General features: G+C 37.2%; 1 protein-coding gene across 1 annotated transcript; it reads right to left on the bottom strand.

The window, feature by feature from the left end:
* Positions 1 to 14,631: 14,631 nt before the first annotated feature.
* On the bottom strand, positions 14,632 to 15,567 carry LOC101396873 (olfactory receptor 2M4). The gene has a single exon (XM_004443418.1). It carries the CDS (start codon positions 15,565 to 15,567, stop codon positions 14,632 to 14,634), a length of 936 nt encoding a protein of 311 aa, XP_004443475.1.
* Positions 15,568 to 17,307: the final 1,740 nt, after the last annotated feature.

The following is a 17,307-nucleotide window of genomic DNA, read 5'->3' as shown; positions in this document are numbered from 1 at the left end:
TGATTCCTCCAACCCATGAACATGGAATATTTTTCCCTTTCTTTGTGTCTTCTTCAATTTCTTTCAATAATGTCTTATAGTTTTCAGTGTATAGGTCTTTCACCTCTTCCGTTAAGTTTATTCCTAAATACCTCATTCTTTTTGTTGTGATTGTAAATGGGATTGTACTCTTGATTTCTCTTTCTGTCAGTTCATTGTTAGTGTATAGAAATGCAACTGATTTTTGGAAGTTGATTTTGTACCATGCAACTTCGCTGCAGTTGTTATTTCTAATAGTTTCCTGATAGATCCTTTAGAGTTTTTTATATATAGGATCATATCATCTGCAAACAGCAAGAGTTTCATTTCTTACTTTCCAATTTGGTTCCTTTTATTTCTTTTTCTTGCCTAATTTCTCTGGCAAAAACCTCCAGTACTATGTTGAATAAGAGTGGTGAGAATGGGCACTCTTGTCTTGTTTCTGTTCTAAGAGGGATGGCTTTCAGTTTTTCACAATTAAGAATGATGTTGGCTGTGGGTTTGTCATATATGGCCCTTATTATGTTGAGGTACTTTCCTTCTATACCCATTTTGTTGAGAGTTTGTATCATAAATGGATGTTGGATCTTGTCAAATGCTGTCTCTGCATTTATTGAGATGATCATGTGGTTCTTATTCTTCATTTTGTTAATGTGGTGTATCACATTGATTGACTTGCACGTATTGACCCATCTCTGCACCCCTGGAATAAATCTCACTTGATCATGCTGTATGATCCTTTTAATGAGTTGCTGTATTTGGTATGGCAATATTTTGTTGAGGATTTTAGCATCTATGTTCATTAGCAATACCAGCCTGTAATTTTCCTTCTTTGTATTGTCCTTGTCTGCTTTTGGTATCAGGGTAATGTTGGCCTCATAGTATGAGCTAGGAAGCATTCCATCTTCTTCAAATTTTTGAAATAGTTTGAGAATAATATGTATTAAATCTTCTTTGAAACTTTGGTAAAATTATCCAGAGAAACCATCTGGCTCTGGACAATTGTTTTTTGGGAGGTTTCTGATTACTGTTTCAATCTCTTTACTTGTGATTGGTATATTCAGATTCTCTATTTCTTCTTGATTCAGTTTTGGGAGGCTGTATGGGTCTAAGCATTTATCCATTTCTTCTAGGTTATCCAATTTGTTGGTGTATAGTTTTTCATAGTATTCTCTTATAACCCTTTGTATTTCTGCAGAATCTGTTATAATTTCTCCTCTTTCATTACTAATTTTATTTATTTGAGCCTTCTCTCTTTTTTTCTTGCTGCGCCTGGCTAAGGGTTTTTCAATTTTGTTTATCTTCTGGAAGAATCAGCTCTTGGTTTTGTTAATCCTTTCTACTATTTTTTAGTAGAAAGGATTCTACTATTTCATTTACTCCCACTCTGATTTTTATTATTTCCCTCCTTCTGCTGACTTTGGGCTTTGTTTGTTCTTTTTCTAGTTCTGTTAGGCACAGTTTAAGGTTATTTATTTGAGATTTTTCTTGTTTGTTGACGTGGGCCTGTATTGCTGTGGATTTCCCTCTTATGACCGCTTTTGCTGTATCCCATAAGAGTTCGTATGTTGTATTTTCATTTGTGTTTGTCTCCAGGTATTCTCTAGTTTCTCCTTTGATTTCTTCATTGATCCATGGGTTATTCAGTAGCATGCTGTTTAGTTTCCATATATTTTGATTTTCCCAGCTTTTTTCTTGTAGTTAATTTCTAGTTTCATAGCACTGTGGTCAGATATGATGCTTGGGATGATTTCCATCTTCTTAAATTTATTGATGTTTGCCTTATTTCCCAATATATGGTCTATGTTTGAGAATGATCCGTGTGCACTTGAGAAGAATGTGTATTCTACTGTTTTTGGATGGAATGTTCTATATATAGCTATTAAGTCCGTTTGATCAAATGTTTCATTTAAATCTACTATTTCCTTGTTAACCTTTTGTCTAGATGATCTGTCCATTGATGTAAGTGGGGTGTTGAGGTCCCCTACTATTATTGTGTTGCTGCTAGTTTCTCCCTTTAGGTCTAATAGTTGCTTTATTTAATAAAATTAGTTTATTATTTATTTGGTGCTGCTGTGTTAGGTGCATATATATTATTAAGTGTTATGTCCTCTTGGTGTAATGTCCCTTTTATCATTGTGTATTGCCCCTCTTTGTTTCTCATCATCTTTTTTTTCTTGAAGTCTGTTTTGTCTGATATAAGTATGGCAACACCTGCTTTCTTTTGTTTGCCATTAGCTTGGAGTATCATCTTCCATCCTTCACTCTGAGCCTATGTTTGTCTTTAGACTGAGATGTGTTTCCCGGAGGTAGCATATTGTCGGATCTTGCTTTTTAATCCATCCAGCTACTCTGTCTTTTGATTGGAGAATTCAATCCATTTACATTTAGAGTGATTATTGATATATGAGGGCTTAATACTGCCATTCAATATCTTGTTTTCTGGTTGATCTATGTTTCCATTGTTTCTCTTGCTTTGTATTTCTGACTGCTATTTCATTTTGGTGGTTTCCTGAGGAGGTTTTCTCAGTTTTCTCTCTTTTTGTGACTTGTGGCTCTGCCCTGATTTATTGTTTAGTGGTTACCATGAGGGTGTATAAAATATCTCATTGATGAAATAGCCCATTTTCTCATAGTCTCTTATCTCCCTTAACCTGAGCAGGTTCCATCCCTTACCTCTTCCCCTTCTGAGTTGTTGTTACAAATCATTCTGTTTTTAATGCTGTGAGTTTGTGACTAAGTTAAAGTGTTTATAGTTACTTTTGATGCTTTCTTTCCCTTTCTCTTTAGGTAACAACTGAGGATTTGTTTCCCTGTTCTGATAGAGAGCTGCAGTTTTCTGATTTTGTCTGTCTAATTATCTCTTTGCTCAACACTTTGCAGGCCTTTGCCTTTCTGTTTGCAGTGTGAGGTCATCTTTAATTATTTCTTGTAGGGGAGGTCTAGTGGCAATGAACTTCCTCAACTTTTGTTTATCTTGGAAAGCTTTTATTTCTTCATTGTATCTGAAGGAATGTTTCACAGAATAGAATATTCTTGGCTGAAAGTTTTTGTCTTTCAGTATTTTGACTGTATTATTCCATTTTCACCTAGCCTGTAGAGTTTCTGCCAAGAAATCCACTGAAAGCCTGATAGGGGTTCCTTTGTATGTGATTCATTTTTTTCTTGCTGCCCTTAATATTTTTCCTTTGTCATTGACTTTTGCCAGTTTTACTATTATATGCCTTGGAGAAGGTCTTTTAGGATTGATGTAATTAGGCATTCAATTGGCTTCAGGTATTTGTGTATCTGGTTCCTTTCCCAGATTTGGGAAGTTCTCAGCTATTATTTCTTTGAAAAATCTCTCTTCTCCTTCCTCTGGAATACCTATAATCCTTACATTGCTTTTCCTAATTGAGTCAGATATTTCTCAAAGAATTCCTTCATTTTTTTAAATCTTATTTCTGTCTCCTCCTCCACCTGTTGCATTTCTATATTTTATCCTCTAAATCACTAATTCATTCCTCCATAACATCGGCTCTATTCTTTAAGGCTTCTATATTGTTTTTTATTTCATTGATTATGTTTTTCATATCCAGAATTGCTGCTTGATTTTTCTTTTTTATAGTTTCAGTCTCTTGGGTGAAGAGGTTCATTTTATTCCTGAGCTCACTAAACTGTTTTTCTGTCTTCTCTTGTATCTCGTTGAGTTTCTTTATGACAGCCATTTTGAATTCTCTGTCATTTAGATTGTAAATTTCTGTGCCTTCAGAGTTCGTTTCTGGAGAATTGTCATTTTCCTTCTGGTCTGAACTGTTGTTGTGGTTTCTCATGGTGTTTGATGAACTAATCTTTGGTTGGGGCATTTGAGGTAGTATCAGGTCGCAGGTTCCACCTGCTACACCTTGGGGAGCAGGAGCAGAGTTTCTGGTCCCACTCTGCCTACTGGAAGTTGTGTGGGTACTGTGGGCACTTGCACTGGCCTGGAGAGTGTTCAGGCACTTGTGTGGACTTTGCTTGGTGGGCGGGGCTTCCTCATGTGGGACTGAGTTAGGGCCATTCTTTGGGATTGCAGGGGCATGATGGGCTCCCTCCCTCACCTGGAAACTGATCATGAGTGGGTTAAGGGTGGCTGCCACCTCTTCCTGCAGTCCCCCCACGGCACACTTCTTCTTTCAGGGCTCAGTGGTACTATGTGTGCTGCCACAGGCCTGGAGAATGCTTGTCCCAGTGTACTTAGTTCTGCCTCAGACTCTGCTTGTAGATTGGGAGGCTGCTTGGTGGGTGAGGCTTCTCATGTGGACCCAGCCAGGATCACTCCTTGGGACCACAGGGGCATGGTGGGCTCCCTCCCTCACCAGGAGAGCAATCACCAATGGGCTAAGGGCTGCCAATATCTCTTCCTACAGTCACCCCAGGGCACATTCTGTTCCCACTTGTGGGGTGCTAGTGCCAGTCTGAAAAGTGTACCTGTGTGAACACAGGACTGTGTGTGTCAGGGGTAGGGAGTGCTTACCTATCTCCACCACTCCCTAGAGGGTCAGTCTGTCCACCTTCAGATGTGTAGCTGTGTGTGTCTCTGAGGTGTCCTGTTGTGCTGTGTAGGTTTCTTCTGTTGGTCAATGAATGTCCATTTAGTTGTAATTCAAAAGAGGGAGAGACAAAGGGAACAGCTCACAACACCATGTTGCTGAGATCACTCCCTTAGACAGTTCTGCTTTTAATTCTAATTCATTTTGTTCTCCCAAATGAGATAAAGTGTAGAAGAGTAAGTGGAAAGCATCAAGATAATTAATAATAATAATAATGATAATAATATACTTACTATGTCTATACCCTGGAGAGGATTCTTTGATGATAATTTCTCCCACACAATGTGATTAAATGTAGTTTAACCAATTTCTCAAATACTGACACAAATCTGAGTGTTCCTTCATTCAGTATGAATTCTATAGGCTAACTACGGTTCTCTGATTCACACTTATGTAAGTATATAGAATTACTATGTAATTCCAAGGAATTACAAGATTGCTCATCCAATGCATTCAGGGCCTAAGTAGAACAAAAAGATAGAAGAAGGGCAAATTTGCTCTTTGCATGTGCTAGGATATTGATCTCCTACTCTTGGACATTATCATTTCTGGTCCTTGAGCATTCAGCCTCAGAATGGGACTTACCCTTTGTCTCCTCTGATTCTCAGATCTTCAGGGTTGGATGTGAACTACAGCATCTGCTTTCCTACAGACATCCTGTATCCTACAGACAGCAGATCTTGGGACTGTCATAATCGTATGAGCTACTCTCTCATCATTAATCTCTTTCTATATAACAAGAATATATATATATTCTCCATATAATATTTTATTGGATCTGTTTCTCTTGGGAACCCTGATTTACATTTAAAAATTTGTAATACATTTTTATTTCTGCTTTAGGGAATCAATTATATCTTAAGGTGGTTAAAAATTAGAAAATGTTGTCTTAATATACTTATGTTCATTTTGTCAGTCTCAGGAGGTTTTAATTCTTTATATGACCCAGATTCCCAGGCTTCTTTAGCCATCCAATTAGCAAACTTGGGCCATCTCCTGGGTGATTGCTAGTGTGTTAAATCCAGTGTCTCATGAGAATGCTTCTAACTTGATGAACTCTTACTGACCTATGTTTTGACCTCCTGGATCAAGCACACTCAGATCCAATCCCACTTGTATTCTATCAGCTCCTGCTGGTAAATGCAGCTCAGATGTTATAGCTCTTTGGGATATATTTCCTTTTCTATTTTATCACAGCCAGCACCTCTACCCCCAAGTTATATGTAACTTAATCCCATTTAATGCCCTAATGACCAGGAGGGAAAATGGGAGTACATCACGTCAGAGGAGAGGGAGAATCCCCCTCTGCCCTTTCCCTCAAGGTTCATATGGCTGGCCAAATAATTAACAAGACATGTTAGCAGGAAAAATCATACCAAGTTTAATAACATATACATGGGAGAAACCAGGGAAACTGAATTTCTCAACACAATAGCAGAGATTCTCATCTTAAATACCATCTTCAGCTAAAGACAAAGGAGGATGTTGGGGGTGGTGTTTTGGGATTTCAGAGGAGAAGAAGACAATTTACATGAAGAGGGAAATATAAATGTTTGTCAGACAATTCTTTGCAGGTCCACCTATAGAGAATGTGGCCTGAGAGACAGGAATTATAGTAATCAAGAGTAGGTAGATTTAAGTCTTCTTCTGCCCTGATAAGAGTTTTCACAGATAAGGCCATCCTCCCTTCTTCCCACTACACAGAGGGAGATACTTTTACAAATGTAAATATTTGGTAAACAGAACTTTGTTAAGAATGGGCTTCCCGAGGACCCTGCCAGTCTGTCTACAGCCAGAGTTAAATTCCTTTAGGCAGTTTGGGGGAGGTCAAATGTCTGTCAGAGACAATAATCAAGGTAAAGAGACATATTTCAGGCTGGCCAATTTTGATCTCCCACAATCATAAAACGCAATATGTGTTGTGTGGGGTGGAAGCCTCTGCATAGCCTCTGCTTAAGGAGGAATTGCTAGTGTGGGAGATCAAAATTGGCCACTCTGAAATATATCTCTTTACTTTGATTATTTTCTCTGATGGACATTTGACCTCCTCCACTAATTTCCTAAAGGAATTTAACTTGGGGTATGGACAGACTGGCAGGGTCCTTGCTAAGCCTATTCTTACCAAAGTTCTGTTTACCAAATATTTACATTTGTAAGGATATCTCCCCCTGTGTTCTGGGAAGAGGGAGGGTGATGACCTTATCTCTGGAATTTCTTATCTGGACGGAAGAAAAGGACTTAAATCTACATACTGTTGATTACCATACTTTCTGTCTCTCCAGCCACATTCTCTATAGGTGGCCCTGCAAAGAATTTTCTGACAAACATTTACATTTCCCTCTCCATGTGAATTGTCTTCTTCACCTCTGAAATCCCAAACTCCCCACCCCCAATATCCTCCTTTGTCTTTAGCTGATGATGGTATTTAAGATGAGAATCTCTGCTATTGTGTTGAGAAACTTAGTTTCCCTGGTTTCTCCCATGTATACATGTTATTAAACTTGGTATTATTTTCTCCTGCTAACCTGTCTTTTAATTATTTGGTCAGCCATAAGAACCTTAAGAGAAAGGGCAGAGGGGATTCTCCCTCTTCTCTGACACTAGGTATTAAAGGAAGGTGGACCTTTCAGTACGTTAAGAGGGTTCAAAGAAAGATAGGAATACAAGAAATTCAGAGACATAAATACAGATGTCCCAATTCCAGGCATCAAGGCCCCACTCTTTCCTAACCAGGGTCTTGGCATGGTAGTCCTCCTTGTTAGTGATTTGGCTTCTTTGGAGCTCCTCTACTTAGTCTGACTCTTAGGTCTTTGGCCTTGGCCTCAGTTTCCTCTGCCCTCCCACTGCAGGAAGTGAGCCCTCCTCAAGGAGCCCCTCTGCTTTCAGGTTTACATTTCAAATGACAATTAATTATTCACATCTTTTGATTGTTTTTTTCAGAGCATCAATTGACTACACAACAGCCATCTTATTTGAGTTACAGTTACAATTTTCCACATATTTCTCAACAGCCTGACAGATTACACCAGTTAATGTGTTTTCTTCCATGCGTTAGCTCAATTCTCCACTGTTCACTGTTTTAAAAATTAGAGCTTTGCCTTGCACCAGGCCCTCTGTCCTTCACACACATCCAGCGATGGGTTCCTCATTGACTTCTGGGTGGCAAGTGATCCAACGTCAAGACCCCAACAACAGCTTTGGCTTACCCAGTGGGGAATTCTGGAGTTGGAATAGCCCTTTAGAGTTGTCCTCAGTTGGTTGACATGGATGGATCTCTACAGTTTCCCACTGTTCAGGCATTAGTGGGCCTCCCAGGCAAGGCTGCTCTCTGCCACTGTAGGAATCCCTTTAGGGGTAGACAGCTGAAAATTGTCTGCCAAGAGCCTTCCTAGCAGCTGGGAAACAAATCATTCAGAAAAAGGGAAGCCAGAGAGCATAGAAGTGGTCAGTGTCCTGAGGATAGTGATGAACTTAGCATAAGTTTTCTGGAGTTTTAAATAGCAGGTTACCAGTGTCATGGAGAAGAACTTTAGACATAATTGGAATCAAAAGCTGAGGTTGGAGTCTGTGCAGGCTTGAGATAACAGAGCATGCCTGAGATTACTGCCCCTAGAAAGCTCTCCCTGCATGGCTAGCCCTAGGCTGGCATCTAGGAATATGGCTATCAGTGTGTTCTCAGTGAACAGTTAACTAATAACAGTGCTTTACTGTGCTTCAACCATTTGTGACATCATTATGGTTTAAGCAGAATACTTTCTCTCCTTCCTGAAGTCTGAAATTTTGATATGTACTAGGCAGAGGATGCCTAGATGACCAGTAAAAGCTTTGGATGCTGAGTTTCTCCCTTGCACACATGATGTTGTATTTTCATTGCTGGGGGAAAGTACACTTTGTGAGACACTCTGAGTGAGAACATGAAGAAAAATGCAAATGAATTCCTCTAGACTCTGTCTTTCCCCCTCATGATCCTAGTCTGTATCCTAACTATAGCACTGTAATACATCTTAGCTGTGAGTCTGGCTATGTGCTGAAACCTGTGCGTCAGTCTTGAGAATCTCTGAATAAGTGGATGATTTGAGGGCCCACAAAACAGAGATCACTGATAGTAACAGGACCAAGTAGGAAAGCTGTGGAATTTTTTTACACTAGCACTCAGGCTACAGAAATGCATTGAACTGGTTTTGTTACTTGTCTGGCAGGTAAAGATCAATGGAGTTGATGGTATTGGAAATGAACTGGTTTGAATATTGAATCATGAGTCCTAAACTGATAATAGGAGGAAGTTAATCATGAAGGGTTGATGAGGGCAGGTAATGAATGAGAGGTCTTTATGAGATTAAAGAAAAATTTAATGTAAGGATGCTTTGAGAACAAATGCTTATGATTGTCATTTTAGAAAAGGAGCATTTTTTGGTTGTTATGAGTAAATCAAATGGTATCTTTTTTTGGTGATGATTTCTTTTGCATATGCTTGAGTTTGTGGAAGAGCCTTGAGTGACTTTAAAGTGTCAGTTGTTGGGTCGTTTCCTATAGCTAGCAAGGGAGGATCGGATTCAGGTCAGATGAGGAAGCATGAAGCAGATTAGGCTAGACTCAGACTCTTTTTTAGGAATGAAATCAAAGTGTAAAAAATCTACATTGCCCATATAAACTTGCCAAAAGAGAAGAAGAGATAAGAATTTTGCATTAATTAAAATAATAAATCTTTTACTTATTTTTAGAATGTTCTCCTCAAGTAATTCCAGAAGCAATTCTGGAAGTAATCATATCTAGTTTCAAAATCTTTTTAGTATCATAGAAAATCCAAGTACTTTTGGTTATGATTAATATTATTTTTATATAGATTATGTCAATGCATGCTTAATGATATGTTTTTATTGTTACTTGAAGGATGTATTTAAAACTCCTCACTTTGAAATGAGATCCTTACAATTAAGCCTGTACTGTTTTTTATTTCTGTTTCCACAAGGACTCATTATGCACGCAAAAATCAGCCACATATACTCCTCAATGTATCTATGTCCAATGCTGCCCAGCTCAGTGGTTTTGTTCATACATTTCATTCTTCCATAATTTTTTACAACCACTCTTTTCAGGAATATTCCTGTTTATTAAAATAGAATATCATACATGCCAACTGTGCAAGGATGCCATTCCAGAGATTTAAAATGTTCTTAATTGCATGACAAACTCCTATCCACTGCACTTTTAAAATTGAAGCCCTTGGCCTTTATTGGTTTTCCATTCCTGCATGACAAATTACCACAACACTCAGTTATCATCTCACAGTCATGTAGGTCAGAAGTCCAGGTAGAGCTGGTTGGGTTCTCTCCATAGGTTCTCACAGGCCAAAGTCAAAGCATCAGTCAGACTAGCTCTCATCTGGAACTACGTGGAAGAATACATTTCCGAGCTCATTCAGGTTGTTTGGAGAATTTTGTTCCTCACAGGACTAGGACTATAGGTTATAGGACTGATATGACACTTTTTTTTCATGGACTCAGTAGAGGATCTGTGTGGGCACAGAGATTTAGGAGGATGCTCAACTACAACTACATTGGCTGTCAGTCAGAAGTTGCTGTCAGCTTCCAGAACCTGCTCCTTGCACCTGAGCCTTCCATCTTCAAAGCCAGTGATGACATGCCAAATCTTTCTCATGGTTCAAATCTGTCTTCCTTCCCCTCTTATTACCACCCAGAAAGGACTCTTTGTTTAAAGACTCTGTGACTACTTAAGACACAAACTTGTAATATCCCAATATTAAGGTCAACTGACTTTAACTTCAATTATATTTGCAAAATGCCTTTTGGCCATATGATGAAACAACTACAGGAAACATGAACAATATTCATAGTCCCTGGAATTTGAATGAAAAATCTTGTTGGCAATCATAAAATTATTCTGATAACAACCTTTAAAAGTACATTATAATGTATCTGCATCTTCTTGTTTCTCTTTTCCTTAATTATAAACTTCTTGAAATCAGAAATAATACAGTGCTAATATTTTAACGCTAGTAAAAAATCAGATTGTTTACCATATAGTTTGCATTCAATAAATATTCATCAAATTAATTAATAAGTAATAGAAAAGGAAATGACTCAAAAGGAAGAGGATCCTACAAAATCATTACTGATTATATGTATAAATGATCTTAATTGAAAATCAATTGAGCAACAGCTAAAAAGCCAATGCTTTAGCACAGGTTGGTTTCTATTCAGATAGTATGTAAGTGATGCATTTCACTGATGGAATAAAAATAACTGTACCAATTAGAAAATAGTGGGTTAGGAAAACAAAACTATAACGATCTATTTTGTGCAGGTAAAAAGACTAAGATAGGAAATATATATTCTTTTTTTAGGTTCATGTGTATCTGTGCACAAAACAAGAATAATAAAATACGCATATATGTATGTTTGTGTGTGTGTATGTATACACACATATACATAACATGAACATCAATATATTTTAGGCCCCATGATAAATATTCTTATTCTTGCAAAGTACCTCTTATGTGCAAGAAGCTGTTCTAAGGACTTCACGTACATAAGCTCATTTAATCTTCACAGTCATTCCATTATTATCATTTTTATCCCATTATACACAGAGTGTAACTAATTTGTTCCTGGTTACACATCTAGTGACAGAGCTGAGTTGTAGACACAGGCCTCTGACTGCAGACTGTTTACCTCACTATACAGCATTCAAAGAGAGAAAGGAATACTTGTCTGATATATGTTTCCATAGATAACAAAATTAGGCAAAGTTTAAGGTGGGAATGAGCTAAATAGTTCTGAAATTCCTTGAGAATTATGCTTCAATGTATATTTATTAGGATAACCATAAATATGTCTGCAAAAGGAAGGTATGAATTTCCAGGCTATCCCAAGTGCACATTCCCTAGGAGAGCCTTCAGATGACTTCATGGACATAAACCATAAAAATATTGATTTGGAAATAAACAATGATGAGTCAATTTTTAGTTACATAATCATGAAAGTGATCATATCCATAAAGATAGTCCTAAAATATAGAGCAAAGCATAAAAAGAAGAAGAGAAATAATCACAGGAGAAAAATAAACAAATGCACAATTATCTGCATGTCAAAAAATAACAGATCGACACTAGCAATGAACAATGAGAAATTAACATTAGGTAAACAGTCAATTTGTAATAACATCAAAAAATAAAATATTTAGTAGTTCATTTAACAAAATAATGCAAGATTTTTACACCTAAAATCTATGAAATATTGAGAGAAATGTTAAAGGAAAGAAATAAATTCAAAGATATCTTGTGTCTATGAATTATAGAACTCATTATTGTTAAGTTGGTAATATCCCTAAAATTGATCTATAGATGCAACACTATCTTTATAAAAAATCTAGTTGCTCTTTATTTTCAGAAATCGACAACCTAACTCTAAAATTTATATGGAAATTCAAGACACCCAGAATAGTCTAACCAATTTTGGCCAAGAAGAACAAAGTTGGAAGACTTACACTTTCTGACTTTTCACTTACAATGAGGCTATGTTAATCAAGGCACTGCAATATTAACATAAAGATGGATATATAGATCCATGAAATAGAACTGAGAGTCCAGGACTAAATATATACACCTATGATCAACTGATTTCCAACAAGGGTACAAAATGAATTCAATGAGGAAAGCATAGTCTCTCAACAAATGATGTTGTGATAACTGGACATCACAAGTAAAAGAATGGAGGTATTTCCTACCTCACATCATATACAAAAATTACCTCACATGGATCAATGACATAAATATAACAAATAAAACTTTAAAACTCTAAAAAGAATACATTAATCTTTGTGACCTGGGATTAGACAATAGTTTCCTAGATATTATACCACAAGCATAAGCAATAAAATGCTAAAAATAGAAAAATTGGACTGCATCCAAATTAAAACAAGTTTATAAATTATAATTCAAAGGATATCATCAATAAAGTGAAAAGAAAACTCACTGAAAGGGAAAAACATATTTACATATCATATATCTGATAAGAATCTTGTATCCAGAATATATAAAGAAGTCCAACAACAACAAAAAGAAAAATAACCCAATTTAAATGAACAAAGGATCTTAGCAGACATTTCTTTAAGATATTCAGAAGATGATAGGCATATGAAAAGATGTACTAAATCATTAGTCATTTGGAAAATGCAAATGAAAACCACAAGGAAATACCACTTCATGCTCACTAGAATGGTTATAATGTTAAAAAATGGAAAGTAACAAGAGTTGATGAGGATTTGGAGCATTTGGAATCCTACGACATTGACGGTGAAAACGTAAAATTTTTAGACACTGTGGAAAACTGGCAGTTCTGCAAAAGTTAATGACAAAGTTACCATATGACTGAGCAATTCTACTCCTACATATACACTCAAGAGATTGGAAAACATATGCCCACACAAAAATGTGTATTTTAATGTTTGTAGTAGTATTCTTCATAATAGACAAAAAGTGGAAACACTATAAATGTCTATCAATATTTGAGTGGATAAACAAAAGGTGGTATGACTTTACAATGGAATATTATTCATTCACAGAAAGGAATGAAATACTAATACATGCTTCAACATGAACCTTAAAAACATGCTAAGTGAAATAAGCCATCTCAAAAGATCAAATTTTGTAATTCGATTTGTATGTCAAGTCCTAAACAGGCAAAACTATAGTCACAAACATAGTGATTATAAGGGTTTGGGAAGGAGAGAATGGGGAATGAACATTGACAGGTATGGTTGTTCTTTTTGGGGTGATAATGAAGTTTGCAATTAGATAATGATGGTTGCACAACCTGTGAATCTACTATAAATCACTGAACTGTGCACCTTAAAATATTGAATTTCATTCTATGTAAATTTTACCTTAAAAAACATACCGAGAATATTCTACTTCCCCAAATATTGCTATTTTGATAAAAAAGGATGTGAAAGATTATAATTCATGGTGTATATTATTAAAATATAAAGTCTACATTCAGGAAAAAAATGTATTTATGGAGCAATAATATATTATAAACATGCATTAAAATTATGTATAATGAAATTAAGATAGTCTCCATGAGGCAGGTGAGGATTGCTTTTAATTTTCAAGGATGTATATTTTTCAGATATGCAAATTGCAATAAATTAATAAAGGTTTAGTTACATCAAAGTGCGATCACTCCACGGAACGTTAAACAATTGGTGTGGACAAATACAGAGACTGTGAATTCTCTTTAAGAAAACTTATGTCAGTTTTATGGGATAATTTTGTGGAATAATTTATAGGGAATCATTTTGGCAAAGCTGTAAAAAAATCATGGTTATCAATTCTGATAACTGATAGATCTCTAATTACTTCAAATAGATTCTAGTTATCAATATAAGGATGAATACTGGATAAAATCAATCCTGATAGTGATGAAGGTTGGGCAGCCAAAACAAATAGATAATTTATATGGACTTGTTAAGATATTCACTTTATTTTAAAGGTTAAAACCTATGTAGGAGTTTCTAAAAGTTATTTTACATACACTGAACACCTGATTGAAGAATGTGTCAACACTAACTCCCCACTACTAAATGTTTGGGAATTGAGTAGAAAGAATTAGAAATAAAACAGTCAAAGCACAGGTTTGAGGAGAGGTAAAGCTGAAGAAAATTACTCACAGGTAACTAATCTTTAAACAAAGAAGCAGCTGACCCGAAGCAGTGGATCAACTCCAACCTTTTTCCTTGGACAAGCAAAGAAGCTCAGACTTATACCTGATTCCAAAGGCAGGCATCCTAAAGCCAAGTGCTCGCAGCTCACAACCAGTGATATGACAAACTCACAGGAGTGGAGCAGTCCAACTACAACCCATTTTACCCATGATGTTTATATAATATACTAACTACAGCTATTTTAAATTTGAAAAAAGAGGGAGAAAAGACTAAAAAAATAGGAATAGAATTATGCAAGGGATTCAAGTTTCCTTGAGAAGTGTTGACCAAGTTGGGCAATCAAACATGTTGGATGAAATTATATTAACTTTCTTTTCCTCAATAGTTTCAGAAGTCCCCTGGATACTTCTCTGTTGCGGAGGCTGTAGATCAGAGGGTTCAGCATGGGAGTGATGATGGTGTAGAAGGCTGACACCATCTTGTCCTGGTCTGGTGTATGGATAGAGGCTGGTCTCATGTACATGAACATGGCAGCCCCATAGTAGAGTCCAACCACAGACAGGTGGGAAGAGCAGGTGGTGAAGGCTTTGTGGCGACTTTCCCCAGAGCCCATGCGGATGACAGCTCGAAGAACTCCTGAATAGGAAATGATAATCACTGAGACTGGGAAGATTAGCATCACCACACAGCAGATGAAAAGTAGTCTTTCAAATGCAGAGGTGTCTGTACAAGAGAGAGGGAATAGGGCAGCAACATCACAGAAAAAGTGATGAATTTCCAGGGAGCTGCAGTAAGAGAATGACAAGGCTGCTGCAAGAACAATGATACCATCAAGAGACCCCAAGATCCAGGAAGCAACAGTCATGCGGACACAGACCTTCTGATTAATAAGAATTGTGTATTGAAGAGGGTGGCATACAGCCACATAGCGGTCATAGGCCATGACAGCCAACAGGAAACATTCAGCTCCAAGTAGGGACACATATAAGAGTATCTGGAGTCCACAACCTGCTACAGAGATGGATTTCCTGCCAGACAAGTAGCTGACAGCCATCTTGGGTACAGTGGTGGAGATGAGCATGAGGTCCATGAGGGAGAGTTGGCTGAGGAGGAAGTACATGGGTGTGTGGAGCTGAGTGTCCAGGTAGATGAGAAGAACCATGGCTGTGTTTCCCATGAAGGCCACTGTGAAGATGCCCAAGACCAGAGAGAAGAGGAAGATGTGGGTGGGGCTGTGATTGAAGATTCCTAGCAGGATGAAGTCAAAGTTGAAGGTCTGGTTTCTCCACACCATTCTGATACTTTGCCTTATCTGGAAGTTCCAGAGAAGACACGAGCTTACTTATTAGCTTAGTTTTCAAATATATACTGTGGTAATACCCTCAAGTGAGCACTGTACTGGACACATGCATAAGATCTTCTCATCAAACTTCAGTTACCTCCCCTTTAGTCACAATAAGTTGTGTGACTTGGTCCATTGCTTTCCAGTTGTTTCCTCATCCAAACTCCACAAAAACTTCAATAACTATTTTATTTATTTTGCAGAAAATAAAACGGAAGTATATTAGAGTTTACTGACTTACCCACAGGGACACAATCAATAGAGAACATAAGAGAAAAATAAATATATCTGTTGCTAAGTTTTATGACCTTTCCTGATTGCAGGAAATTTCCTATTGGCCTTTATCTTCTTTTGTCCTAACATGTCTCCAGTTACACTCTCCTCAATAACCATTGAATTTCTGTTCTCTTGATTCTCCCATCATCCTGCCCCCTCCTGACTGTGTCATGCCAGCCCAGTGAAAGACTGTTTGGGACCAATATCATTACCCTCCTAGGAGCACCTATACACTTTAATTAAGAAAACGGTTTAATACTGTACATTTTAACTTTTCCATCTCAGACAAAGCTTTGGAGTCTTGCCGTAATTAACCAAAATGTCCATTAAAATGTTTTTCTAAGGAAGAAAAGGGCATTCACTTCTCTTTTAAGAATAATTTGCTTCTCCCAGCCTAAATAAGGAGAGAAACTATCTTTTTTTTTTTAGAAATTGATTTCTTCCTGCTACAATAAAATGTTATAAGCGGCATCAACTCTAGGGAACAAATGAGAACTGCTTCTGTGCTCTTTATAAGCTTCACTGCAATGTGCCGTTTTGGAAACTAAAAGGGCATGTTCCACCACAGTGAGTAAAGGTGTGACTGTAAGCAACACCTGACCTATTACAGTTCCAGACAGGCAGAAATGGGGATGCACTTGAGCGGAGAGAGGACAGTGCTGTGACAATGAGCCTGGATATGTGTAAGGAATCAGATCACAGGGAGCCAGAAGAGCATACTTCAATTTTGTTTTTACTTGAGCAATTATCAAAGAAGTATTTTCAGCTGTAAAGATGTGGCGTGATGTGAAATGATCTTGCATTGAGGAAATCTCTTGGTTGCTGCAGTATGATAGGTTGGGTGGGTAAAGCGTGTGAGCATGGTCCCCAGGGAGGAGACCCCTGCAGCATCTATGGGAGCCAGGGTAAACTCCAGGCAGTGACAGTGGAGGAAGGAGAGGACTGGTGGGAAATATCATCACACATCAGGTCTCTGTTAAAGGCTATTAAGGTCTCTGCCCCTCTTTTTAAATTTTCCTTTAAAATATCATACTACAGAGAAACATCCCGGGTCCTAAATTAGTTATTCTACACTGAATAGAACTCAATCTAAAGCAAGATCTACATTTTTTTTCCTGCCTGATATACATCACGGCCACTAAAATTCTTCTGGACTACCAGACTTCAAATTTTGAAATAGCATAATTTCCTTTTTCCCTTAAGTTTTCATGGTCTTATTTTTAATTAAGTTTCAAAAGATCTATATTTTGGCAGATCATGTCATACTTTTTAATATTGAATATCTACTGATTGGATATTATTTGCCATGGTGAGTGTTTATCCTTGGTATCTGTCTTTCATTACATTTTTAAAAAATTAAGCAAGCAGTAGTTTTCAAATACATTCTGTGGAGTTTGATTAAATTGTAAAGAAATC

The sequence above is a fragment of the Ceratotherium simum genome, chromosome 39, assembly GCF_057802395.1.
Source record: "Ceratotherium simum simum isolate JZ-2026a chromosome 39, ASM5780239v1, whole genome shotgun sequence".
Taxonomy (NCBI): Eukaryota; Metazoa; Chordata; class Mammalia; order Perissodactyla; family Rhinocerotidae; genus Ceratotherium; species Ceratotherium simum.
The sequence above is the reverse complement of the archived record's forward strand: the minus strand, read 5'-3'. Positions and strand labels throughout refer to the sequence as shown.